The sequence below is a fragment of the Peromyscus maniculatus genome, chromosome 1, assembly GCF_049852395.1.
Source record: "Peromyscus maniculatus bairdii isolate BWxNUB_F1_BW_parent chromosome 1, HU_Pman_BW_mat_3.1, whole genome shotgun sequence".
Lineage (NCBI taxonomy): Eukaryota > Metazoa > Chordata > Mammalia > Rodentia > Cricetidae > Peromyscus > Peromyscus maniculatus.
The window spans coordinates 47,164,342-47,190,634 of NC_134852.1; the positions used below are offsets into that span (position 1 = coordinate 47,164,342).

Here is a 26,293-nt window from a genome sequence, read left to right on the forward strand (position 1 = left end):
GATGGTGCCTCAGTACTGGTGTGGAAAGGTGACACATATTTAGTGTTAGGGAAACTGCAGTTTCACCAAACAGAATCTTAGCTCTTTACTAGTAAGAGCTTTGTAGGAAAAGTAAAGTGGAAGGTTTACATAGGAGAGTTTTTTTCTTATTTATAATCACTTAGATAATAACTGACTACACCTAGTTAAATGATAATGGCTATTTATTGAGAGTTTATAGTTTAGTATTAAAATAAAATGTATGATAACAATAGTTATTAAATAGATATATGGTGGTACAGAATATGGGCAGGAGAAATTCAGAGCACGCTGCTGTAAGAATTTCATATTCCAGTGAAATGATACAATATTGTTTGAGGAAAGACTGTAATTGATTAAATATATACTTGCGAGCTTGTATTAGTTACTTTTTGTTGCTGTGATAAAACACCCTGACCAAGGCAACTCACAAAAGGAAGAGTTCCAGAGGGGTAAGAGCCAATGATGGTGAGGCAGCATGTGGCCAGAGAAAGACTCTGAAAGATCACATCTTCAACTGCAAGACTGAAGCAGAGAGAGTGAACTGGAAGTGGGGTGGGACTACAAACTCTCAGAGCCCTCTCCTAGCAACTTCTTCAACTACTTCCTCTAGGACAGTGGTTCTCAACCTGGGTTGCAAATCAGATATTTACATTACAATTAATAACAGTAGCAAAATTACGGTTATGAAGTAGCAATGAAATAATTTTATGGTTGGGGGTCACCACAACATGAGGAACAGTATTAAAGGGTTACAGCATTAGGAAGGTTGAGAACCACTGCTCTAGGAAGACACCATTCCCCAAAGCTTCCATAGCCTCTCCAAATAGTGCCACTAAATATTCAAGAATAGGAGCCTATTGTGTACACTTATAATGCAAACCATCACAGAAGGCCAGGTATGGTGACTCATGCTTTTATCCCAGCACTTGGGAAGCATAAAGCAGGCAGATTGCTGTGAGTTTTTTTTAGGACAACCTAGTCTACATAGTGATGAGTTCAAGGACAGCTAGAGCTACATAGTTAGCAAAAAACAACAGACAAATCCTGCAAACCTTTAAGAAAAGGAATAAATGATAAAGCAATAGTAAAGAAAAGTAATCTAAGGAAGTTAAGTCAAAAGCTGAGGAGAAATCAAAAGAAAATAGAACCAAACACTGAAACAAATTGAAAAGGGCCAATTAGATGGTGGATTAAAGCTGACCACTGAATATGTATACTAAGTGTGTTATCATTGGGGTCTGAACTGTCTCCCATAGGCTCATGCTTGGCCCCTAAGAGGTGGTTCTATTTTGGGAGGTTCTGAAAACTTGGGTGGTGGGACCCAGCTAGAGGAAGTGGGTCACTGGAGATGAGTGAGTTATTGGCTGGCAGTACATCATCCCTGCCCCTCCTGTTTTGTCCTCTGCTTCCTGATGATGATGAAATGAACAGCTTCCTCTGCCATATGCTCCTGCCTCTGTAGTGTTCCACCCAAGTGTATGATGCCAAGTGACCATGGACTGAAACTTCTGGAACAGACCCAAATAAACCTAACACCCCTTAAACTGCTTCTATCAGGCATTCTGGTCACAGCTCCAAGTTGATGTCAAGTATAAAGGATCTAAGCACACTCATTGAAAGCCAGAGATTGGCATATTGGGTGTCTTACTTTTTCTATTGCCACAAAGAGACACCATGCCCAAGGCAATTTATAGAAGAAAGCATTTAATTGGGGGCTTTCTTACAGTTTCAGAGGGTGAGTCCACGTCTATCATGGTGGGGAGCATGGCAGCAGGCAGGCAGGCATGACATTCGTTGGTCAGTGGCTAAGAACTTGCCTCTGATCCACAAGTTGGAGGCAGAGAGAAGGAGGGAGCAAAAGAGGGAAAGACAGAAAGTCAGAGACTGGGGGCTTGATGTGAACTTTTAATACTTCAAAGCCCATCCCCAGCGACATACCTTCAACAAGGCTACACTTCCTAATCCTCCCCCAAACAGTCCCACCACCTAGGGCCCTAGCATTCAAACAGAGCATATAGGGGCCATTCTCATCCAAACCACCACACCAAGTACAAAAAGATCAAGAGTTGAAGTGCACTCTGTGCAGTGCAAGGTGGGCTGATGAAGCTGAATAAGAGTATGAGGGTCTGTATAGTCTTAGATTCTACACCCTGAAGAAATGATTCTTTTAAGAAAGGATTATTTATGAGTCTTGATAGAGGATCAGGGACTATCTGTGACTACATGAAAGCACTCTAGAAACACCTCTCTTCCCAGACAAATACCTAATACCTGTGTGAGTCTAGATTTTGCTCACTCTCTTCCCCATAAATGACTTGTGAGAAGAGACTGAGGGATGGAGCAGGTCCAAGAACTTGCTGTTCAGAAGGAGGCCCTGATGCTGTCTGTGGGAGGGCATAGTAGTTTGAATGAGAATGTCCTCCACAAATTCAGATGTTTGAACATTTGGTTCCTAGTTGGTAGCACTGTTTTGGGGGAGGTTAGGAGGTGTGGCCATGCTGGAGGAAGTTCGTCATTGGGGATGGGCTTTTGAGACTAAAAATGCTTTGCCTACTTCCAGTTTTCTCTCATGCTTATGGTTCAGTATGTGAGCTCTCAGCTTCCTAGCTGAAGACCTTTAGCACCAGTCACATTTCCATTCACCATTCCCTGTATACAGAATCATGGATGCAAGTCTTTTTAAATTGACACCGGACACACGGGATAGTTTTGCTTGACTGTGGTCTCTACATACTGGGCCTCGTACTGCAAATGCCCTGCTCCAATTTGTTTTCTTTCTTCAACAGTAGGAATGTTTTTGTTTTAATCATGAATGTTGTATTCATTTTACGGTGGCATTAGAGAAAAAAAAAACCATAACACCCAAGACCATGACTTCATGAATATTACTGCTAAAATTACATCCTTTTAGTAAGATTGAAACAAAAATATCAAGTAAATATTAATGCAGGCAGCAAGAGGATACAGCTCCCTTCCTTGAAAAGTTCCCAGTGAAGTTGTAATATGAATGGTTGAAGCTCAAGATATACTATTTTAAAAACAGATATGTCTAAAATTGTTCTGTGTTTGGAATGGATCTGCATTGGTGTGGTCCTCTATAGCCCCAGGCACTCTGTCATAGCTCTTTCTTGGCACAAGGAGAAGGGGCTGGAACCCTGCTCTCCATCAGCGTGCTCCAGGCCACTTCCAGCCAGCCAGCTTGGTGGCTCCTTGCTTCCCTGGTCTCTGGTTCCTGTTGGAGCCTGCTTGCCGAGGTCTGGCTCCTCTCCCAGAATTCCCATGCAGCCTGGATTTGTCCTTGCAGCCCAGCTTGATTAAAGCTGTCCAGTAGTCCCTGCCATCACCTCTGCCTATCCTTGGGAAGTAGACTGCATTCTTGGCCCATTCGTTATCATTCTTTGGATCAATGCAGTTTGACACATACTTCTCACTGTGACACTAAGTTGCCATGAAACAGAAGAAGGCTGAAATGACAGTGTGCTGATTTAAGAGACTTGTGTATCTACTTGTGAATTACTGTCTTCAAGAGAATAATAACCCAGCTGGTTCTAGGGAGAGGATGAGATCTGTGGAATTGCCCCAGATAAACAGTCTACATCAGGACTGCAGTCTACCTTTAAAGTCATGAAGAATGCATTGTTGTTCTTTTACGTCATTGAGCTTTGGGTGTTTTGTTGTACAGCAATAGCTGACTGATGCATGGACACAAAGCAGCACCCAGATTCCACCCTGTATCTTACCTAGACCTAGAATGGTATTACTACACAAATGGAATCAATCATGTCTGAATTTCCATAAGCATGCTCATTGTTGGGCAGGTAATATTATCCTGCCTAGCACTGGGGAGAAGAGTTTGGGAGGGCAAATGGAGTTTAGGGAGCAATCTATAGCTCTCATCCACGAACAACATGATCTCTCTCCTACTTCACAGATCTGGGAGTGAAGGAGATTTAGAGATGTCTCCCATCCTAGGGACAGTGGGCAATGCCAGGTTACATGTCCCCACTAAAGGCAAAGCATTGGAATTTTCATGTCTCTGGAACTCTAGGATTCTCTTGTGTGTCACAGATGTCAATGTTTTCCACATTCTTTCCAATTCCCTGACACTTTTGCCAGCTCTTTCAAGCTCATGTAACTTTCTTTCCAGGAAGTCATGATCCGGAGAGGACTCCAGCTTGTGCTTTGGTGAGTTGACACTCAACACTGATAGCGCTTCTCATATGTATGAGGTGTAAGGGTTTTAACCTCAGCCATCGTATAAGATTCTCCAGAAAAAAAGGACAGATAGGTCTTATACAGAGACATGGAAGTGGATGCAGAACCACGGGTATACAATGGGAATTGGCTCAGGCCGTTAAGGTTACAGTTTGTCTTAGAAATGTCTCCCACAGGCTCATGTTTTCATAGCTCAGTCCCTAGTTGGTAGTTCTATTTTGAAGGCCTTGGAGCTTTTAGGAGGTGGAGCCTGGCTGGTAGAAGCATGCCACTAGGAGTTGGCCTTTGAAGGTGATACCTACTCCCACCCCTGGCCAAAGCTTCAGGTTCGTTCTATACCTGGATGGAGTAGCCACATGCTTCCACTACTGTGAATTGCCTCTGTGTAGTCCTCATAATGATGGACTGTAAAAAATCCCTGAGACCAGGAGTCCAAACCAACCCTTTCTTCCTAAGGCTGCAAAGTAACTTCTAAAGTTATGGAGACTGAAAAGTCTCTAAATGTGCCACCTCAGCCCTGAGGACCAGGAAGGCAATTCAGTGTGAGTCAGGACCTCCACTGTCTAAGGGCAAGAGAAGGCAGTGTCTAGGAATGGGGATCAGTGTGCTGTGTCAACTAGACAACATTTGGGATCCTCATTTTTGAAAAATAATTCTTTTGTGGTGCTGGGAACTGAATTTGAGTCCCCTGGAAGAGTATTACTCTTCACCACTGAGCCAGCTCCCAAGACCTATTTTTATGTGTGTGTGTATGATGTGTATGTGTTGTGTGAGGGTTATGTGCATGTGAGAGCAGGTATCCATGGAGGCCAGTAGAGGGTGCTTGATCCCCAGAGCTGGAGGATCCAAAGTGTGCTGTGGGATGGTCTGTATGTCAAATGCTCTGATTGGTCAATAAATAAAACACTGATTGGCCAGTGGCCAGGCAGGAAGTATAGGCGGGACTAACAGAGAGGAGAATTGAGAGAACAGGAAGGTGGGAGGAGTCACTGCCAGCCACCTCCATGACAAACAGCATGTGAAGATGCCGGTAAGCCATGAGCCACGTGGCAAGGTATAGATTTATAGAAATGGATTAATTTTTTTTTTTTTTTTTTTTTTTTGTGATATATATTTTTTATTTTACAATACCATTCAGTTCTACATATCAGCCATGGGTTCCCCTATTCTCCCCCCTCCCTCGCCCTCCCCTTACCCCCAGCCCACCCTCCATTCCCATCTCCTCCAGGACAAGTCCTCCCCCGAGGACTGTGATCGACTTGGTAGACTCAGTCCAGGGAGGTCCAGTCCCTTCCTCCCAGACTGAGCCAAGTGTCCCTGCATAAGTTCCTGGTTTCAAACAGCCAACTCATGGAATGAGCACAGGACTTGGTCCCACTGCCTAAATGCCTCCCAAACTGATCAAGCCAATCAACTGTCTCACCTATTCAGAGGGCCTGATCCAGCTGGGAGCCCCTCAGTCTTTGGTTCATAGTTCATGTGTTTCCAAGAAATGGATTAATTTAAGATGTAAGAACTAGATAGCTAGAAGCCTGAACCATTAGGCCAAACAGTTTAAATAATATAAGTGTCTGTGTGTTTATTTTATAAGTGGGCTGTCAGACTGCTGGGGTTTGGCGGGACCGGAGAGAAAACTCTCCAGCTACAAAAGTGTGTACTCGAAATTGAAATCTATTCACCTGAAAGAGCAGCAAGTGCTATTAACCTCGGAAACATCTCTCTAGCCTCCAGGGACCCCCATTTTGGAGTGAATGTTTGAGAAAGTTTCCAGAGAGGTTTAACTATGAGATCTGTTCTAAGTGTGGATGGCACTATCCTATGGGTTGGGGTTCTAGACTGAATGAGAAGGGAGAAAGTGTGAAGCCAGTTGAGAGGTAGAATTCCTTTTCTCTGTATCCTGGTCTGTGGAGATGTGATGATCTTGTTCCACGCTCTTGCCGCTATTAACTCTGTCATGCCTTCCCCACCAAGAAGAGCTGCCCAAAACACACATGGCTGCTTGCCTTCTACTTTGGGGCCAATGGCTGGGTTCCTTATGGAAGTGTTGAGAGGATGAGGGAGAACTTTCTTAGAAGCCTCTGGAAAGAAACCTGTATTCGTGTAGTCTGACGTGCCCTCTTTAGAGCCAACCACTTTTGAATACTAATCCATTGCCCTTAGACCGGAGCCAGAGGGTGGGTCAGCCTGCTATAGTGTAAGCTCTATGTCATCTGGGGCTGACCACATCCAAGAGGTGTGGAGGGTGGGCAGCTGCCTATGGCCATTTCAGGGCAGAGTGGAACCAGTGATGCCAGACACATTTCTTACTTTTGGGTTGCTGTGACTGACATGACAAGAACAGCTTAAGGAAGGGAGCATTGTGTTGGTTCACCATTTGTAATACAAGTGGTAAACTGTCATGTACTTTCTTAGAAGCCTCCAGAAAGAAACCTGTATTCGTGTAGTGTGACGTGCCCTCATTGAGAGCTGACTCTGAGAGCAAGACAGACTCCCCTTACCTCAGATTCAACCAGGTTTATCTCAGTTGTCCTAGGAGGACTTTCCTGGGGCAGGCTGGTCTCATGCTTCTGTGACAGGGAGAAAGGAGAACACATAGCTATATGGCACCCTTGAGAACAGATAAAAGGTGATCCATTTCTAACTATTATTACTATTATTTATTCTGTGATATAAAATGCCTGTGGTGGGAATGAGAAGTGGGAGGTTCATCAGTGGAGAGAACCCTCTGCTCTGGCTGGAAATATCCCAAACTGAACTCCAGTCTGACTGACAGACCCAGCAGGGCTTCCCCAGTCTTTCTGGGAGACATTGTAAATACTCAATTTCATGTCATCTATCTGCTGTTTGCTACTTATTTTATTTTTGCTTGCTCTCCCAGTCTGGTTACTCTAATTAGTTCTGCTGGATGTTGTAAGGGCCTGATTTGGTATTTTGTTATCTATCTGCCTCTTGCTATTTGTTCTTTTGCTTTTGCTTGATACATTTTTAATAAACTCACTCAAAAAGTAAAGCTGTCATCGATCATTTTATGTATATTATATTATTTCTGTATATTTCAGAAGATTCAGTCAATTACAGCAGAGAGGCATGATGTATTTGTCTCAGTTTACTTCATAGTGAACAAGATGCAGAGTGACAGGAAGTGGCTAGGGATGATATACCCACAAAGACTCACCCCCTTTGACCCACTTCCTCCACTTAGGTTCTACATCCTAACTTTTCAACAGTCTTCCCAATTAGTTCTACCAGTTGGGGATCAAGTACTGAAACACATGGGGTCAGCTCATATTCAAAGCATACCACAAGAGGAGGAGCTACTGATGTGGCTGAGGATGGAGGGATGCTGGTGATGGCAGGAGGCAAGAAGAGTGTTTGGATTCTGACTGTGTTTCAGAAGTGGCTTCATCTGCAAGCGGAGGGGGGTGGGGGTGGGGGTGGGGGTGGGGTGGGGTGGGGGGGGTGGGGTAGGGAGAGGTCAGGAATTTACGTTCACCATCTTCCCCAAGTTGTCCCTGTCTTTTCTTCTTTGATGCAAATGAAAAAAGGGTGGATGTGGACTTGGGAACTGTGACAAGTGGGAGATAGGACAAACAGACCCACAGAGGGCCTGTTCTTGTACACATAAGGTTGAATGAACAGTGATGGGCCTAAGTTAGGGCTTGGAGTAGAGTTAGGATACTGCCAGTTCTACTCAGTGAGGTTGATTAGAGGACTACCATAAACAGATGCCAGCTGCACAAAGGGCTGGAGGACAAAGTGGGCCCAAGAGATTTATGACAAGGTTTTTTTATTTCAGACAGGCTTCCACTATATAGCTCTGGCTGGCCTGGAACTGGCTATGTGGACCAGATTGCCTTCAAACACACAGATATTCACCTGCCTCTGCTTCCAGAGTGCTGGGGATTAAAGGCATGTGCCACTACATGCAACCTACTAGTTTTAAAATAGTAAGTGGAACAAGGAATAGGTATTTAGCTCAGTTAGTAGAGTGCTTGACTAGCAAGCCCAAAGCACTGGGTTCGGTCTCCACAGCTAAACAACAAAAACCAGAACCGTAAAATAAGCGGGATAGAGCAGCAGCTACCCTTGAAAAATATGTTAAACGGTGCATATGTAGTAACATAGTAATGCTAATATAGCTTAATATATATAAGGAAAAATTGTAATGTGTGCAGTAATTAATACATATGCAAAATAAGTTGTATATTGTGCATTTTAGCTCATTAAAGCACATTAGCTCATTAAAAAGGCATGGGAAAGAGTTGAATTCGATAAAATTAAATGAGCTTATGAAACAGCCTCAGTGCACGAATTAAGTTCCTACCACCACAGGCAGCGCTGAGTGAGAGGGGACTGGCAATCTCGCCGCCTTCCCTCATCCTGAGCACGTTCCCAGGGCCGCTCTGCCTCCGCCCCGCCCCGCGGCTCTGCCCTCACCACAGCCACGCCTACTAGGGCGGAGCCTGAGAGATTCCCGGCGTGCTGCGCGGGCGGGGCGAGGGGCGGAGCGTGCACGGAGGCGCGGAGGAGGCGCGGCTGCTGCGGGACGCCTGGCTGGGCCCCGCTGCGGGAGAAGAGCGTGGCGCTCTTGGTGTAGGGCCTGCTGCTTCGAGGCGGCGGCGGCAGCGGCGGCATGCGCGTGTGAGATGAGGCCTTGGGTAGCCCGGACGCGAGCAGCGGCCCCCGGGGCAGCGGCGAAGGCCAACGCGGCCTCTTCAGACCGCGGCTCGCGGTGCATGAGGGCGAGCGTGCGGGTGCTGGGCAGTCGCCGGCCACGCCGCCTCCATAAACACTTGTTTAGGACTTGTTCGCCTCGGTGAGGCCTCGGCACCGGGCATGGAACCCCCGCCCGAGCCGGAGCCAGAGCCCCAGTCCATTTCAGAGGCCTCGGCCGCCGCGCCACTGCGCGCCCCAGAGGTGGCGCGGCTCCTCGAGGAGCAGGAAAAGGTAACAGGCCGTGCTAGGTTTCGGCCCTCGCTGACTTCCGCCTGTGGCCGCGACTGAGGCAGCCTCTAACGCGGACAGCACTCCGCGTGCGCCGGAGATCCCCACGCGCGAGCTGCGCAGCCTCGGGCCTGCGGGGAACAAGGGGAGAAACTTTTGTCACGTGCATTTGTTGTCTTTTGTCTAGAGCCCTTTGACCTTCAGAAGAGGGATGCGGGGGATACAGAGGATGCAGGGGATAAGATAGTCTGTTGACCCGTAACAGAGCAAGTGTTGGGACTAGATAGAGTTCCAGTGCGTGGGGACTTTTTATTTTTGGTGGTGGTGGTGGTGGGGTTGTACTGTAAACAGACGTAGTCTTCCTTTTACCCCTTAGCTCTCTATTGCTTAAATGTTGCTAAAATGTACGCACACGCGTGCGCACGCACGCACGCACACACTATTCTTACTTGATTGAGCATCCAAGTTTGACTACGTTGGTGATGATGCACTTCCTGTGCATTCCCAGCTTTGGGGTTTAGTAGTCGACAAGAGAGAGGCTTTTCTGTTAAATTTTAACCTCAAGCGTATGATAAACGAGTCTCTCCCTCTCTCTCCTCTCTCTCCTCTCTCTCCTCTCTCTCCTCTCTCCTCTCTCTCCTCTCTCTCCTCTCTCTCCTCTCTCTCCTCTCTCTCCTTGCAACTCTCTCTCTCCTCTCTCTCTCCTCTCTCTCTCCTCTCTCCTCTCTCTCTCTCCTCTCTCTCTTTTCTCCTCTCTCCTCTCTCCTCTCTCTCCTCTCTCTCCTCTCTCTCCTCCCCACCCCCTCTCTCATGCTTTGCAACTCTGAATGGGATTTTTTTTGTAAGGAAATGTGCTCGAGTTAAGAACTATGGCTTGATTGTTCAATGTGAATACTGTGGATTCTGTAGTTTTTCAGGTTGATTACCTCTCTTGAAGTGCCTTGAAGTTCTTTGAAAACCGACGTTTAATTTGCTTAAAATGCCCCATGTATTGAGAGAGTATCATGTATTATTAAAGTTTAGGAAGTTGCATCAAAACCATCAGAATTTGAGAAGCTCCATTTTTTCTATATTTAAATATTTTTATTTATAAACCTTATTTATAATTTACTTCTTGAAAATTTCGTACATGTATGCAATCAATTGTTTCCTTCCTCCAACTTACTCCCATTCCCTCCAAGTCCCCCTTCCAACTTTAATGTTTTTCTTTCCTTCCTTCCTCCCTTCCTTCCCCTCCCTCCCTCCCTCCCTCTCTCTTTCTTTCTTTTCTTTTCTTTTCTTTTCTTTTTTAATAACCCAGTCCAGCTAGTGCTTCCCAAATGTGTATGGGTAGGACCATCCACTGGAGCATGGGCAACATGTCAGTGACCACAACCCCCATGAGTCATTCCTCCTTCCCTAACTGCTCTCAGCTGCCAGTAGCTCCTCAGTTAGAGCTGGGGCCTTGTGTGCTCCTCCCCCATCTAAGCTTGAATTTTTGCTGTGAAACCCAAACTTTTAATAATAGACCTATGTAAACAAATGTCTACAAAATGTGATTATGCAGATATACGAGGTTAACTACATGAAGGTTTTCCTATATCCCAAGAAATCTCTTGACTTGGAAACCACCTGTTAACAAATTGTAGGAATCTTTCCTACTTTGGTTGGCTTTTTTTTTTTTTTTTTTGTATTAACTTTCCATTTTTCCCTAATATACAATACAACTATTGAGTTTTAAACTTGTAGTTCAAGGTGGGAGTTTAAAAGTTAACCTGATTTAGTGCAATTTAAATTACAAGATAAACATTTGCCTGCCTATTACTTATGTATGGTTCTAGGTGAGCTGTGTTATCAGCCCACTTTTTAATTTTTGAAACAAGGTCTCTTTAAGTTGCCCAGGCTGGCCTTGAACTTCCACTGTAGCCCAGTCTGGACTTAGAGCTGTGACCCTCTTAGACTCAGTCTCCCAAGTAGGTGGGGTTACATACCTGTGACATCAGACCTGACTTTATCTTAACTTTTAAAAAAGAGAAACAGATTTAAAAAAGGAAAATAGATGGAAAGAAGGAAAAAAAACAAAACAAAGCCCTAAATAAAGCCTTGTTATTTTGATAAAACAGTTTACCTTTCTTGTTGTGAAAATGTGAAATGGACCAGGGTAGGTGATGTTGCCACTGCCTTAGTTCATATGAAAGACACTTTTGCCTTCATAGTGTAAAGTGTGAGTAATGCTGACCAATGTTTCCTCCCATGTGTCATCTTTAAAAAGGAGATTCTGGTTTTTATTCTGATGTTAGTGTGAATGAAATAAGAAGGGTGCTTTTGGGGTGTTCTGAACAGCTTGCTGTTGTGGTTAGTATCATATTTGAGAGAATATCTGTGGCTGTTAAATCCAGTGGGAGTCTGGATGTTTCAGTGGACATGAACCTCAATGCCATTGACAGTCCTATCTTGTATTAATATTAATTTGGCATATAAAATAAATGTGCATATATGTTTTGGTTATGTAAAATGCCACCTAGTTCATAATAAAGCCCTTCAGTATTTACTTAACAGACTATTTACTTATTAGAAAAATCTGTGTGTGTGGACAGGCGATTCCTAAGGCCTTAACAAAATACACTGGTTAGATAGCTGTGCTTTAATTAGAGTTAGCACAGGAAAGCTTTGATTTGTAAATTGTGAATTATCAGTTTTCTGAGGGACTTTGTTTAGGTTTTAAAGCCAACTCAGTTTTAACAGTTCTGTTTCAGGTGTGAAAGTAGAAACATTCTGAGTGTAAAGGGAAAAATGTCATAGCTTTGTATGAGTGAACATCTAGTATCCTTTATGTCAGTCAGATATGTTAGCCTTTCCCTGTGTGAGTTCCATGAGAGGGAATTAAACTTTCAACAAAATGCTTTGATGGTGGCATCTACTTTGCTGGCTTTTAGCTGCGGAAAGTTACCTGAGTTCCTTACATAGAGGCTTAGGGAGCAGTTCTCCAAACGTGGCTTGAGAAGGGCAGTGGATAATGCTTAATTGTTGTTGACCTTGTTTCTTTGAAATCCCACTAAGTGGACCAGGTTTTATCCTGTCCTGGATTGATCCTGGTTGATACTGGGGCACTGAATCAGAGAATGAAAAGTTGGCATCTTGAAGAAAAGGGTTACAGCATGAATGAGTCCCACCCCAGTCAGTGAGTGACAGCATCTGAGGTAAATGGACAGGGTTAGGATCAAGTATATTAATATTCTTTTCACTTTCATGTATGGAATCAGTGGTGAAAACACTGTCAGCCCCCCCCCCCCTTTGTTTTTTCCTTTAAGACAATGAACCATGCTGGCCTTAAACTAGGATGGCCATGAACTCCTTCATGATCCTGCTGCCCCAGCCTCCCCAGGCATGTGTCACTGGGGCTTTTGTTCCTCCTGTTCCATCTCTAGGGGCTGGGACTAAGGGTGTGTGCAACCAGGGAGTCTATTTTTTAAGTTAAACTGTTAGGTTGGCATTCAAAGTCATGATGGGTTTCATTATTGCCTCTTTGTCTTTCATTCCCCTCCATCCTTTATTGATCTGGCAGAAAGGCATGTAAGAAGAGTTTCTGTGGTTTTGTTTAGAACGGAAAAAACCTGAAAGTCATCTGTTGGAGGATTAGTTAGTAAGTAAATCATGATGCATATGTTGAACAGGTATGCAAACTGTAGAACAGTAGGTATGATGTGAGTCCTGTTTTGCTTAGGCACTTATATAAATATTCACTTTATATAAAAACTACCGTAGAAGGATAATGGTAGTATTTTACCTAAAAATTTGTAAAATTAGAAGATTTCAGTTTTCCAGTAAAGGTGTTGAAGTTTAATTTTTGTGCAAACAAGTTTGTTATAATATCCTTAATTGCTAACCAGTTTCTAAGCATGAAAAGTAAGCATTGGCTGGGTTTTGAATCCTAGTTACATAGGTTTGTTTCTTACTCTGGTGGTTATTTAATTTATTGAAAATATTTCCTAGTTTCTTTGTTTTTATTTTTCCTTTTCTCCTTAAAGATTTTCCTTAATCTTTCTGACAAAATATAAAAGAGAGAAACTCAGATTATTTTTTGTTTTATTTTGTTTTTTGAGACAGGGTCTTAGTATGTATCCCTGGCTAGCTTTGAACTTGTGGCAGTCCTCCTGCCTCAGCCTCTCCAGTGCTGGAATTCCAGGTATGTGCTACCACATCATGTAGATTAGTGTTGTGAGCCATTTGTAGAAAGATGTCTGCTCCATGGAGCTTATGCAGACTGATTCCCTTCTTCTCCAGTGTGTTGAAGTATTTCAGGCTCCTTTACACTGCACCCCACCCCCACACTTTCCCAGCATCAGTGACAGGACCATGATGAGGTATTTCAGGCTACTCTGCACAGGTTTCTTGCATAAAAGCTTGTTAAATCTGCTTCTTTGGAATTGGCGTTATGTTGAAATTTTGCTTTTTTGGTTAAGGTCATATTTCTGAGATAGCTGTTTCATATTTTTAGGTAATACTACGTTTTACTAGTAGAGGTAGTGAGATTTTATTATCTGAAAGAACTGGGGTGCAGTGTGTCTTCATAGGTTCATTTTTCAGGACAGCGGTAAGATTGGGAAGATCAGTAGGGTAATTTCTTTATCACTGAGGGCTTGAAGTAATTATCGCTTGGAATTTTGAACTAGCTAATACTCTTCTTATACTAGAAGCTTGGAGAATTAAATGCAGCAGTAGTAAATATTTTAATTTTAATTTTTTCTTAAAGTAGAACATCTACTTTAGCTTAATGGAAGATTTTCATTTTTGTCTTGGTGAATTCCTGTTGGTCTAAGGAACTCTGTCAGCCAGGTAGTCCAGTAGTTGGAATCTAAGTCATAGGATTCAGTCACCTAACACTGTCAGTAAGTTAGTGAGCTCACAGTTTCAAATGAAGAGGTCACTCTTGTGAAGACATACAGAAGGCACATTTACATGTCTGATGATAATGATTGATGAGGATAAGCAGAAAAGTACAGGGAGGCAAGGACTGGTGGGGAATGCCCCTTATATAAGCAATGTGTCAGGGTGTCCTGCAGTTTCATTAGATCAGAAACCTCAGTATGTGGGCGTGAGCCTGTGTGGAAGACATTTTGGAGAAGAGTTTTATGCAGATGGGAGTGAGTCAGGCTGAGAGCACTGCCAGGTCTCTTCACTAAGGGTTTTGAGTTTTACTTTTGCAAGAGGGGAAGCAACTGAAACACATTTGAGACTGATCTTCATTGTAAGTACCTTTTGTCAATGCATGTGTGAAAAAAGGGAGGATCAAGCTCCCATTTCAGGGAGTCTGTTCTGTCTATGCCAAGCAATGGACTGGATGTTTATGCAGTTCATGTTGGATGAGCCCTGTCAGTTTTCCAGTTGAATAATTTGGGCTGTTTGTATTTTTTGTCTAGACTTCTCATGGGGTATTTCTGTCTTTGGTTCTGCCTACATTGCTGTTTTCAGAAGTGGTTATACAAGTTTATAGGCCTGCCAGCTGTGGTCCATGGTCCAGTTTCTCTACATTTTAATTACTTTAATACCTTAGGTGTTGTTCATCTCTTTCATCATCGATACTCATTCTAGTGATTAGTAAGGTTGATTATCTTTTCAAGTGTTTTTGAGCAGTTTTAACTTTTAACTTTTTGAAAGGAAAATAGCCACTGGTCGCTTTTTCACTTTCTGTGGGGAATTGTTGTCATAGTCTAGTTGATTCATAGTAACTGTTCATACATTTTTTTTATTATTATTTTTTCATTTATTTTACATACCAACCACAGTTTCCTCTCCCCTGTTCAGACATTTTTGACATGAGTGCATTTTCAGTTATGGATTATAAATTTCTTGCGGGTCTGAGTCTTGAGTTATTCTGTAATCTTGTCCTTTGATGACGTAGAATTCTTGATTTTATTTCCTTTGTGGTAGTCTATGTTTGGGCTGTGCCCATGTAGGCAATCCCTTTTCTATTTACTGAGCTATGTTCCAGTCCTGTTTTTAAGACACTATTTCTTCTCATGTTCTGGACAGAGCCTCTTATTACTTACTGCCTTGCATGTCGAGAGGAGCAATCTGTTCATTAGTGTTTTGGGTACACTTGGGGATTGAGGCAGTCTCCCTTCTGCATTTGGGTGTTTAGTTGCCACATCACCATTCACTGGGATGATTGTTTTTTCCACTTCCTTGTCATCTTGGTTATGACAGGTGATGGATGTGACTTCTTTCTGAAGTCTGTTCTGATGGCTTGTCTCTTCTTGTAGCCAGAATTATTCTGCTGCATTCATTATGGCTTCCTAAATTACCCCCTCCCAAATTATTTATTATTACTCTGTATGTGTTCACGTATGTATGTTTTGATGTGTATTGAGATCAGCACCATTGTGGAGTTGGTTCTCTCGTGTACGTGGGTTCCTGGATGGAACTCAGGTGGTCATGCTTTCCTGGTAAATGCCTGGAACCTGCTGAGCCATCTTGCTGGCCCTAGAAGTTCTCTTGACACCTGGTAGTATAAATGTAGTGGTAGTTACTCACGATTGCTTTGCCTCATCCAGTAGTTATGCTTTTTTGTTTGTTTTCCTGACTTTGGTAGTGTTAGGATCTCTAGTGTAAGTTATATAGTGGGCCTCAGGAATAACTATCTAGAATAACCATTAAAGACTGAGCTGATGTTTTTGTGGGTATTTCTGCTTTTTGACTTGGTGGTGCTGGAGATGGAACCAATGTCTTGTGCTTGCTAGACATGTGTTTTACTATTGAGCTACATCCCTCAGTGCTTTTTAATTTTCTGTTTTGAGAGAGGGTTTTGCTAGGTAGCTCAGGCTGGTTTCAAACTTGCAATCTCCACCTCCTGTCTATGCCAAGTAGGTGGATTATAGACATATACCAATATTCCCAATTTATATTTGCCTCTTATTAGATAAAGTAAATTTCATTATAACAGCTTTCTGAGAGCTTTAATGCTTTTTTCTGAATTGAAAAACTACAAGTAACTTATTAAAAAGAGTCTATTTGATAATTCTGATGTTGAAGTTTTCTCTTTGTTTTGAGACAGGATCTTCCAGTGTAGCCCAGGCTGGCCTAGAACTCAAACACTTCCTGCTTCAGCCTTCCCAGTGTGTGTTTTAGGTATTTCAAACTTAGGTCTTCAACTGAACCATCTCACTCTATGTAAGTTTTAGTGCATAAAACTTAAATTAGTGCAGTAGATATTTAAGAATACAGCACCATTTTAGAAGAAAGGTGGTCTGGGTATCTGAATGCTACTACAGGAAGAAGTCTTCTTTGAGTGACTGGGTCCCTCTTCCCTTCTCTTCTTAGGCCTATGCTGTTCTCTCAATTGCTATTTCTCCAACTTCCTCATTCAGGACAGCCAACTTTTATTCTACATCCATTATCTCCAGATTTGTAGTTCTTCCTGTATTGTCATGGTCATTTCTAGTACTTAGTGATACAAGATAAACCCTTGCAGATTCCCTGCTTTCAAACCCATTTCCTGTGTCTTTAGGGTTTTCCCTAGCTTTGGTGTTAAGAAGCTTAAAAACTTGTCAAAAAAAGTAGCAGAATTTAGAGATCTTCATTCCAATCACCTTATTTCTTGTGGATAGTTTTACCATCTAAACCATTTATATTTCAGCGATACTCACTGATCTATGATTCTTACCATTGTTTCCCAAACCCTTTGATCTCTGCACATAGAGGCTGTAGCCAAAAGTATAGCTGCTCCATGCTACCTTCCTTCTCTAGCAATCTCCAGTTTATATTATCTTGTAGGATTCATGTATTCTAGGTCTGTCATGCAGTTGAGATCATGTATTTTGTACTAAGACTTTGGTTTATTTCTCTTGACACCTTCTCCAGGTTTGTGTTGGGTTAGAACTTAATCCCCTGGTCATTGAGTGGTATTCCATTGTGCATCGGTGGGTCATTTGGTTTGCTTTCATCTGATGGACACTTAGGTTCTTTCTGCCTTTTGGCTGTCATGAATAGTGTTATTCTGAACTGTGTAAGCATCTGAGTCTCTGTTTTCAGTTCTTTGTCATTTGCACCTGGGAATAGAGTGGTTGAATTGTATAGTAGTAGGGACCACTGCACTGTTTTCCTAGGAGCTGCATGTCCTGTCCCCACCAGCAGTATATGAAAATGCTAGTCTCTGCACGCCTTTGTCAACATTTCTTCCACCTTTCAGTTATAGCTGTCTTTAATAAGGCTTGAAGAAGAAACAGCTTATGACTGCTGTTTCTCTAATGACTAGGGATGTTGCCCAACTCTTCACATGCCTATTGGCCATTTATGTGTATACTTGGAGAAATTTCTATTCATGTCCTATGCCCGTATTTTAATTGGTTTATCATTTTGTTGTTGAGTTCCAAGAATTCTGTATATCTGGATATTAAAGTCTAATATATATTTTACGTATTTTTCCTGATTTCTTAGCGTATGTTTTTGATAATGTCCTATAATGCACAGCAGTTTTAAATTTTCTTTTAAGTTTTTATTTACTTTGTATGTGTTTGTGCCGTGGTATGTGCATGGAGGTCAGAGTATACCTTTGTGGAGTCTTTTCTTTCTGTGGGTTCTGAGGATTGAACTTGGGTTGCCAGGTTTGCTCATCAAGCACAACTTGACCCATTGAACCTTGAAAGCCTAAGACGCAGGATTTTCTCCATAGTTTCTTTAGCTCTTCCAGAATTAACTCCTTTGAGGTAGACTTTTGAATTGTGTTAAATTTATTAATATTTACTTTTTAATCTCTCACTCTTGTTTTGTGAATATAAAACATTTACATAGCTCAAAATCACAACTATATAAGAAATTTATTCCCATTGCTGCTCCTGTCTGCCCTTATAGATAACTTTTTTTTTTTTTTCCCCCCCTCCGAGACAGGGTTTCTCTGTGTAGCATTGCACCTTTCCTGGAGCTCACTTGGTAACCCAGGCTGGCCTCGAACTCACAGAGATCCGCTTGGCTCTGCCTCCCGAGCACTGGGATTAAAGGCGTGCGCCACCAATGCCTGACATAGATAACTATTTTTAACTTATTTCTGATTACCTCATTATGTTTCCTCCTTTAAACTAGTGTAATTATATGCCCCTTCACCTCCATCCTGCCTCCTACACAAAAGGTAGCATAGTTCATTTTGCTTCTTGTTTATCTTATTTAATGAAATACCTGGGATTTTTCTAGTTCTGAGAGATACTTTAGCCTATTTTATAGTTGTCTCATAATCCACCGTATATGTAATCATCATTTTTTGTTACTGAACTTTTAAATTTAATATTCATGTTATTAATATTTGTTGTACAAAGTTGTAAAATAACAAGTTTCACTGTGCCATTTTCCTTCTGTATATATTGTACTTTTCTCTGACTCCTTTACTACTTTCTTGTGTGCTCCCATCCCTTTCCTCTTTCCCAATAGTCTCCCTTCTGCTTTCATGTCTTCCTCTGACCCCAATTTGTAGTTTCTATATGAAAAAAAAAAACAAGCAAAAAACTAAAAAGAAAGGGGCTGGAGAGATGGCTCAGAGATTAAGAGCACTAGCTGCTCTTCCAGAGGTCCTGAATTCAATTCCCAGCAACCACATGGTGGCTCGAAACCATCTGTAATGAGATCTGGTGCCCTCTTCTGACTGCACTTGTACATGCAGACAGAACACTGTACATAATAAATAAATAAAGTAAAACAAACAAACAAAAAACCATGTAAAATTTGTCTGACTCTGGCCTGTTTTGCCTAACATGATGATACCGTATATTTTCTTGCTGACGACATTCTTTTTTTCATTAGTGCTGAATAGTGTCTTTTTTGAGACAGGGTCTGCCTGTGTGACTAAGGATGATTTTCAATCTCTGATTCTCCTCTTCACTTCTATTGTAGGTTTGTGCCAGCATGCTTGGTTTCATGGTGTCTTGGGCATTGAACTCATTGCCTTGTGCATGGTGCAAACTAGCCCAGCTAGCTCAGTTGGTAGAGCATGAGACTCTAAATCTCAGGGTCATGGGTTCAAGTACCACATTGGGCGCCAGATATTGGTGAAATTATTAAGGCCACTCCACGTAGTTACAAGGAAGATTTATTTAGTGGGTAACTTACAAATAAAGGGATAGGTAGGTTGCCGGGTCTGGAGAAGGTGTATCGCAGTCCAGCAGTGTTCTCTGGAGCTCTGCTCGGTCAACCTCCACTGTCCAGGGTCCAGGAACTGAGAGAGAGCTCGCTCATCTCGGGTCTCCAGGGTCCTCCCTTGGCCCCGCCTAGGCGTGACAGTTGCCGAAGCCTCAATGGGGGTTAAAACTTCCAGATCAAAGCTGGAATGGCTACCCACTACACTTTACCATCTGAGCCACATTCTTACACCTGAATAGTATTTTTATGTCCCATTTTCTTTATTTAGTCATCTGTTGATGATCACACTGATTCCATATCTTGGCTGTTGGAGCTAGTGCAGCAGTAAAGGAAGGCTGTACACATATCTTTTGTATGCTGCCTTTGATTTCTTTGGCTACATACCCAGAAGTGGCATAGCTGAAACATGATGTTCTGGTGTGTGTGTGTAATCTCAATAATTATTCCTATAGTGGCTGCACTAATGTACAATCCCACTAACTATGCCTACCGCCCCCCCCCCCAGTGTTTGTTCTCTTAAAAATTTTATTTATTTATTTATTTACTTATTTATTCATTCATTCATTTATTTATTTGTTTGTTTATTTATGTGTGTGTCTGCATGAGTTTTATGTGTACCACAGACATTTAGGTGCTCCTGGAGGCCAGAAGAAGCTATTGGATCCCCTGGAACTGGAGTTACAGGCATTTGTGACAGTGTTGGTGTTGGGAACTGAATTGAGATCTCTGGAGGAGCAGTAAATGCTCTTACCTGCAGAGTCACCTCTAGCCCCTATTGGTAGTATTTTTTTTTTTTTTCTTTTTGATTTTTTTTTCAAGACAGGGTTTCTCTGTGTACCTTGGAGCCTGCCCTGGAACTCTTCCTGGAACTCCCAGGCTGGCCTTGAACTCCCAGAGATCCATCTGTCTCTGCCTCCCGAGTGCTGGGATTAAAGACACCACCACCCAGCCTGGGTTATTAATAGGATTTATTACAAGTGTTTGGAAAAATTTGTTAATGGGATGGTCTAAGATTTGTTAATGGAATGGTCAATATCATATATATATATTCCCTGTCTTTTTAAAACCAGTAGTTTGCTAGTGGTCTTTAAAAATGGCTGTTATTTATAATTTGATTTGTCTTTGTAGGAGTTTATCAGGCAATGAAATTGTCTCCAGGATCAACTTTTAGCTTTGTTGATTTTTTTATTTTGTAAATATGCTTTCTCCTTCATTTCTGCTTTAAATTTTTCTCCCTTTAAGGTTTTCCCCCTTGTTTTTAAGATCATTAACATTTACTTTTTTCTTATGTATTTTGCATTTTATTTTATTTTATTTTTTTATTGCCTTAGGTAGCTCACATATTTAATTTTACTGTGGTCAAAGAACATATGATTGAAAACTTGGAATTTGATTCTTGTTTCATGGATAAATATGTTTTTTTCTTAGTAAATACTTCATTTTTTTTTCTTTTTTGCAAATAAATTTAATTCCTTAGTTTCTGAGTTCAGCATCTCTTCTGCTAGCTCCAGTTGTTGAATGTTTTGTTCAAGTACTTTATGGCTATTTTTTCTAGTGCTCTGTGCTATCAAGAGATGTGTGTTATCACCTTCATTATGGTTATAAAGCTGTGATGTTCATTGTGTACATTTTAGGATTGTCATAACTTCTGGTCAGTTGACTTTTTTTTAACCATTTTGAATTTTTATTTTACTATCTTTGAAGATGTTCTTGTCTTCAAATTGCCTTTATTAGATATTAGTATGCTTTTTGTGATCTGTCATTTTTAACTTCAGTATTTGTGTTTGAAGTATGTTTCTTATATATTTATAATGTAATTGTGGTTTTAATTTTCAGTTGACATCTTTTCCTTTTAGAGCAGTTATGTCTAAATACTATTGAAATTTATCACTTTTCTATTTGATTTTACTTTTTAAAATTTGTTGTAAAAGACATCACCCTGGCCGGGCGGTGGTGGCGCACGCCTTTAATCCCAGCACTCGGGAGGCAGAGCCAGGCGGATCTCTGTGAGTTCGAGGCCAGCCTGGGCTACCAAGTGAGCTCCAGGAAAGGCGCAAAGCTACACAGAGAAACCCTGTCTCGAAAAACCAAAAAAAAAAAAAAAAAAAAAAAAAAAAGACATCACCCTGTCTTGAAGCCTTTTTTTTTTTTTTTTTTTTTTTTTTTTGGTTTTTCAAGACAGGATTTCTCTGTGTAGCTTTGAGCCTTTCCTGGAACTCAGTCTGTAGCCCAGGTTGGCCTCAAACTCACAGAGATCTGCCTGCCTCTGCCTCTGGAGTGCTGGGATTAAAGGCGTGTGACACGACTTTTTTTTTTAATCTACAAAAGCTAGACTGTGGTATTAAATAGTAGCTCTGTTTTTTATCCTACCCACCCATGGACAAGCACCCTTCTGCCTTTTCTGTCTCAGAGTTAGACTAATCCAGGTAGCTCATGGAAGCAGTCATATAGTTTTGCCCTGTTTTCACTGGCCTGTTGGACTTACTGTAATATGTTCAAAGCATGCATGCTGTAGCACTTATCATAATCTCCCCCTTTGTTGTGTGTGTGCATGTGTACTTGTGTATACACTTCCATGTGTTTTCTATATGTTTATGAATGTGGTTATGCACATGCCATGGTGTACTTGTGGAGGTCAGGAAAACTTCAGGTGTTAGTCCCTGCCTTCCACCTTGTTTGAGACTGTCCATCTGTTGTGAGCTGCTGCATACACTAGGTGAGCTGGCCTTCGAATTTCCAGGGATTCTTCTTTCTCTGCCTTCTAACTCCTTGTAGGAGCCTAGGATTACAGATGTGTGTGTGTGTGTGTGTGTGTGTGTGTGTGTGTGTATATGTGTGTGTTTGGATTTTATGTGGATTCTAGGCATTAAAACCCAGGTCCTTATGATTGTATGGCAAATACTTTTACCCAATGGAGCCATCTTTTCAGCCCTGTGTTTTAAGACAAGATCTGGGTAGGAAGTCCCCCATCTCCAGACTTGTTTCACTCTGTGTCTTACAGTAGCCTATCGCTGGCACACCCAGGTCTAGAATTACTATTCCTTCTTAAGGATAAGTAATATTTCATTGTATTCTATAGTGTATTAGAAGTTGTTTTATATTATACTTTTCTATAAGTGGATGCTGTATTGCCTCCATTTTGAAGGTTGTGAATAATGCTGCTATAGACATGATGTGTACAAATTTATGCTGTTAGCTTTGAGTGCTTTGGGTGTAGTCAGAAGTTAAAATGCTAGATCATAGAGTAAGTCTGTGTTTAGTGTTTGAGGAGCTGCCATATGACTTCTACACTTATATCTGCCCAGCAACAATTCTCAATGGCTTCAACTTTTCTACATCCTCAACAGTACTTGTTATTTTCTGTTTTATCTTTTAAATGATGGCCAGCCTGATATATGTGAAGTGGTCTCTCACTATTCTGTTTTACCTACTTTCTTGTTGTTTCTTTGCTGTTTTCCCCCTTTATGCTGACTTTGGATTAATCAAACATAACTTTATTGTTACTTCTGCTTATTAATGTCTTTATGATAGATCATTGAAGTACATTGTTAGTACAGTGTACTGTGTGCTACAAATTTATACTAGGTTTCTACCATCCAGGTCCAGCATGAATTCACCCTACCTCTTTTTCTTTTCCTTTCCCCTCCTCCTCCTCATATTGATTGATTGAGATTAGGTTTCACTGTATAGCTTTGGCTGGCCTGAAACTCATAGAGATCTATCTGCCTCTGCATTCTGAGTGCTGGTATTAAAGGTGCAAGGCTCCGGTGGCTCCCACCCACATTGATTATTGCTTCAGTACATTTTGATGGTGTGTATTTTGATCATTATAATGCTGTATTTAATTGTTGCATGTGGTTGGTACTCATCTTGACACCCACCCCTGTGACCTGCATGATTGCAAGTTGCTCTGGAGTTCTCCCTGCATGTGTGCTGCTGAAGAAGGCCTGTTTGTCTTTCTTTCTTTCTTTTTCTCTTTCTTTTTCTCTTTCTTTCTTTCTTTCTCCCTTCCTTCCTTCCTTCCTTCCTTCCTTCCTTCCTTCCTTCCTTCCTTCCTTCCTTCCTTCCTTCCTTCCTTCCTTTCTTTCTTTCTTTCTTTCTCTTTCTCTTTCTTTTTCTCTCCCTCCCTCCCTCCTTCCCTCCCTCCTTCCCTCCCTCCCTCCCTCCCTCCCTCCCTCCCTCCGTCCCTCCCTCCCTCCCTCTCTTCCTTTCTTCCTTCCTTTCGTTTTGTTTTTCAAGACAGGGTTTCTTTGTGTAGCTTTGTGCCTTTCCTGGATCTCACTCTGTAGCCCAGGCTGGCCTCGAACTCACAGAGTACCGCCTGCCTCTGCCTCCCGAGTGCTGGGATTAAAGGCGTGTGCCACCACTGCCCGGCTTGTATTTCTTTTAATGAAGAATGAAAATCTGGTGTGAAATTCTCAGTTATCTGTTGAAAATCTTTCAGATTTTCCTTCATATTGGTGGATGTGTTTGCTGTGCATATATATTAATGATAGATTCTTCAGTTATTTTTTTTCAGCACTTTAAGATTTTATCCTGTTGTCTTCCAGTTTCTGGCATTTTATTCAGAAGTTAGCTCTAACTTTAACTTTTGTGGCTCCTCTGAAAGCTGTATGTCATCTCTCTGGCCTCTCACCTTCAGCTATACCCAGACTTCTTTTTTCCCTTGGTTTTCATCACTAACTACATTGTTGTGTCCAGATGTTAAGAAATACTGACTTATGTTGTGTGTGGTCTCTGTTTAACGTTGGCTCTGGTAATTTTAGAAACTTCAGTTGTATGATTTTTCTTCTTTTTGCCTGCTTGCCTCCCTCCTTCCCTTCCTCTTCTTTCTGTCTGGTGAAAGAATTTAGGGCTTTGCGCTTGCTTGACAGATGTTCTGCCACTGAGCTAGAGCCACAGCCATAGCATTTTCATTTAATTCTTTTTTTTTTTCTTAAAGAGATTTCCAGTGACATTTTCTGTCTTTTCTTAAATTTTCCATCTTTTCTTGTATCGTCTTGCACATGTGCACTGTAATTGTATTGCCCTGGTTTATTGACACCAGAGTTCAGACTGTATAGCCTTTGTGTTTTGTTTGCTTTCTTTTTACCTGCTGTTGGATCATGTGCTTCTGTTTTGTGGCATTGCAGTCATTTTGGGTTAAATGTAGGCATGATAGATATATCTGAAGATGGTGTCTTCCTCTGGGAGAGGCCTCACCTGCCCTTAGATAGGCAGAGTGTGAGCTGGCCAAGGTTAGCCTCCTCCTGGCAGGTGCTGAATGGAGTGAGGGCCAAGTGCCTGCTGTAGTGAGTGGTGTGCTATTTTTGGTTCCTTTTGGACTTTGTCTGAGAGTATAGTTTGTTCACATTTCTTTGAAGCTTCTGAACTCCTTAGTTTTTATTTCCACCTCTTCCCAAAGTTTTGGTTTAGCTTTTTAGCCTTTTTAGCTTCAGGATTTGACAGGCATCCTTGGATGGAAACTAGCTTACATGTTCACAGGTCTCATTTTGTTTCTTTGCATTGTCAGACTCTCTTGCCTGCTTCTGTCCCCAGCTGTAGTTGTCTGCTCAGGACCTGACATAATGCTCACCTAGTCGCAGAATTGCCTAAAACCACATCGTGAAAGATCAGCTCTCATTTCCCAGTTTCCTCTAAATTCCTAGTTCCTCTTTTGTTACTTTGACAACTCTTGGCTGCCTTTTTTTTTTTTTTTTTTTTTTTTTTCCTTCTGTTTTTCAAGACAGGGTTTCTCTGTGTAGCTTTGAGCCTTTTCCTGGAACTCACTCTGTAGCCCAGGCTGGCCTCGAACTCATAGAAATCCACCTGCCTTTGCCTCCTGAGTGCTGGGATTGGCTGCCTTTAAAAGTGTGTTTTTCTTATTTATCTGGTGTTTACAGTTCTCATTGAGCTTTGAACTTGTATAGCTAACTTAGTTTTCCTACAGTCTGACTGACAGTGGCGTATCTTAAAGTGCAGAATGGTATTTTAGAGTGTTTTAATTTTGCTTTTGTATTACTACTAAGCCCCCCCCCCTTTTTTTTTTTTACTGTTTGTAGTCACTGTTTAATGAATTATTTCCTTTGAGTGTTGCAGGTATGTTATTATCCTAATATGTGTGACAAGTTTCACCACACTGGCTTTCTCAAGTCAATTGTAAACCACAGAAATTCTTGAAAGGGATTTCTGTAAAAATTGACTGTGTGAAGTCAGGGTGTGTGTGTGTATGTGTGTTTTGCTTGCTTTCTTGCACATTCACTTTGTTACCAGCAGTCTCAGGTGTCTCCTGGTTGTGGAGTGCCTTACCCCTTCTGATTACCTTGGTCCTAACATCTGAAATGGATCACTTGTTGGTTTGGGTAGGAGCATGTATGGGCCTTCTCCACTCAGGCTGTAGATGCTCAAAAGGAGTTCTGTAAAGGGTCTGTTTTTTAGTGGAAACAGAGTAGTTTTCCAGAGGAAGGTATGCAAATGGACAGGGAACAATAGATGTTCCTAGTCAAATAATAGGCATGCAAGCTGTCACACAGTCCTCAGTTCCAGAAGTATAGCTCAGCCCCTCTGTAGTCATGAAACCTGCAAAGCATTGAGAACAGTTATCTTAGGTCAGTGAAATGGCCACACATTGACATAATGGGTCATGTAATACTCAGGTTTCATTGCAAATGATATATTTACAGGGGGCATTCCATAACAGGGTATGTGTTTTGTGTACTAAAATATATCAGATTCTTTTCTTATTTGGAGATAGAGCCTTATGTTTGAATGGCTGACGATGACCTTGAACTTCTGATTTGCTTTTTCCCAGTGCTGGGATTACAGGTGTGTGTACCCCCATTGTTGGGCTGGAGATTGCATCTTGGGCCCCATTCATGCTAGGCAAATGTTCTACCAAGTTAAATCTGCATACTCTAAAACACACAACCTCTAAGTGTGAATAAAACCTGTTCCCGAAACTTTTGGCTTGTAGTAATGGAGCCACATCCCACCCCCCACCCGCCTACACTCCATAGCCCTGGGTGTCCTG

At 41.8% G+C, this 26,293-nt stretch overlaps 1 protein-coding gene across 4 annotated transcripts in view; it reads left to right on the forward strand.

Annotated features, from left to right (window-relative positions):
* The first annotated feature begins 4,085 nt into the window (after positions 1 to 4,085).
* Positions 4,086 to 26,293, forward strand: part of Uri1 (URI1 prefoldin like chaperone) — a 63,346-nt gene continuing 41,138 nt past the window's right edge. Inside the window, exon 1 of one of the 4 annotated variants that reach the window (XM_042275360.2) lies at positions 4,086 to 4,206. Coding sequence is in view for 1 of the 4 variants with exons in the window: in XM_006985021.4 (XP_006985083.1) it covers positions 9,073 to 9,183 (111 nt within the window). In the remaining 3 variants the exon portion in view is untranslated. Of the gene's footprint in view, positions 4,207 to 8,703; positions 9,184 to 26,293 lie in introns of those variants that run through there. The other 3 variants (XM_042275364.2, XM_006985021.4, XM_042275367.2) reach the window with 3 other exon arrangements.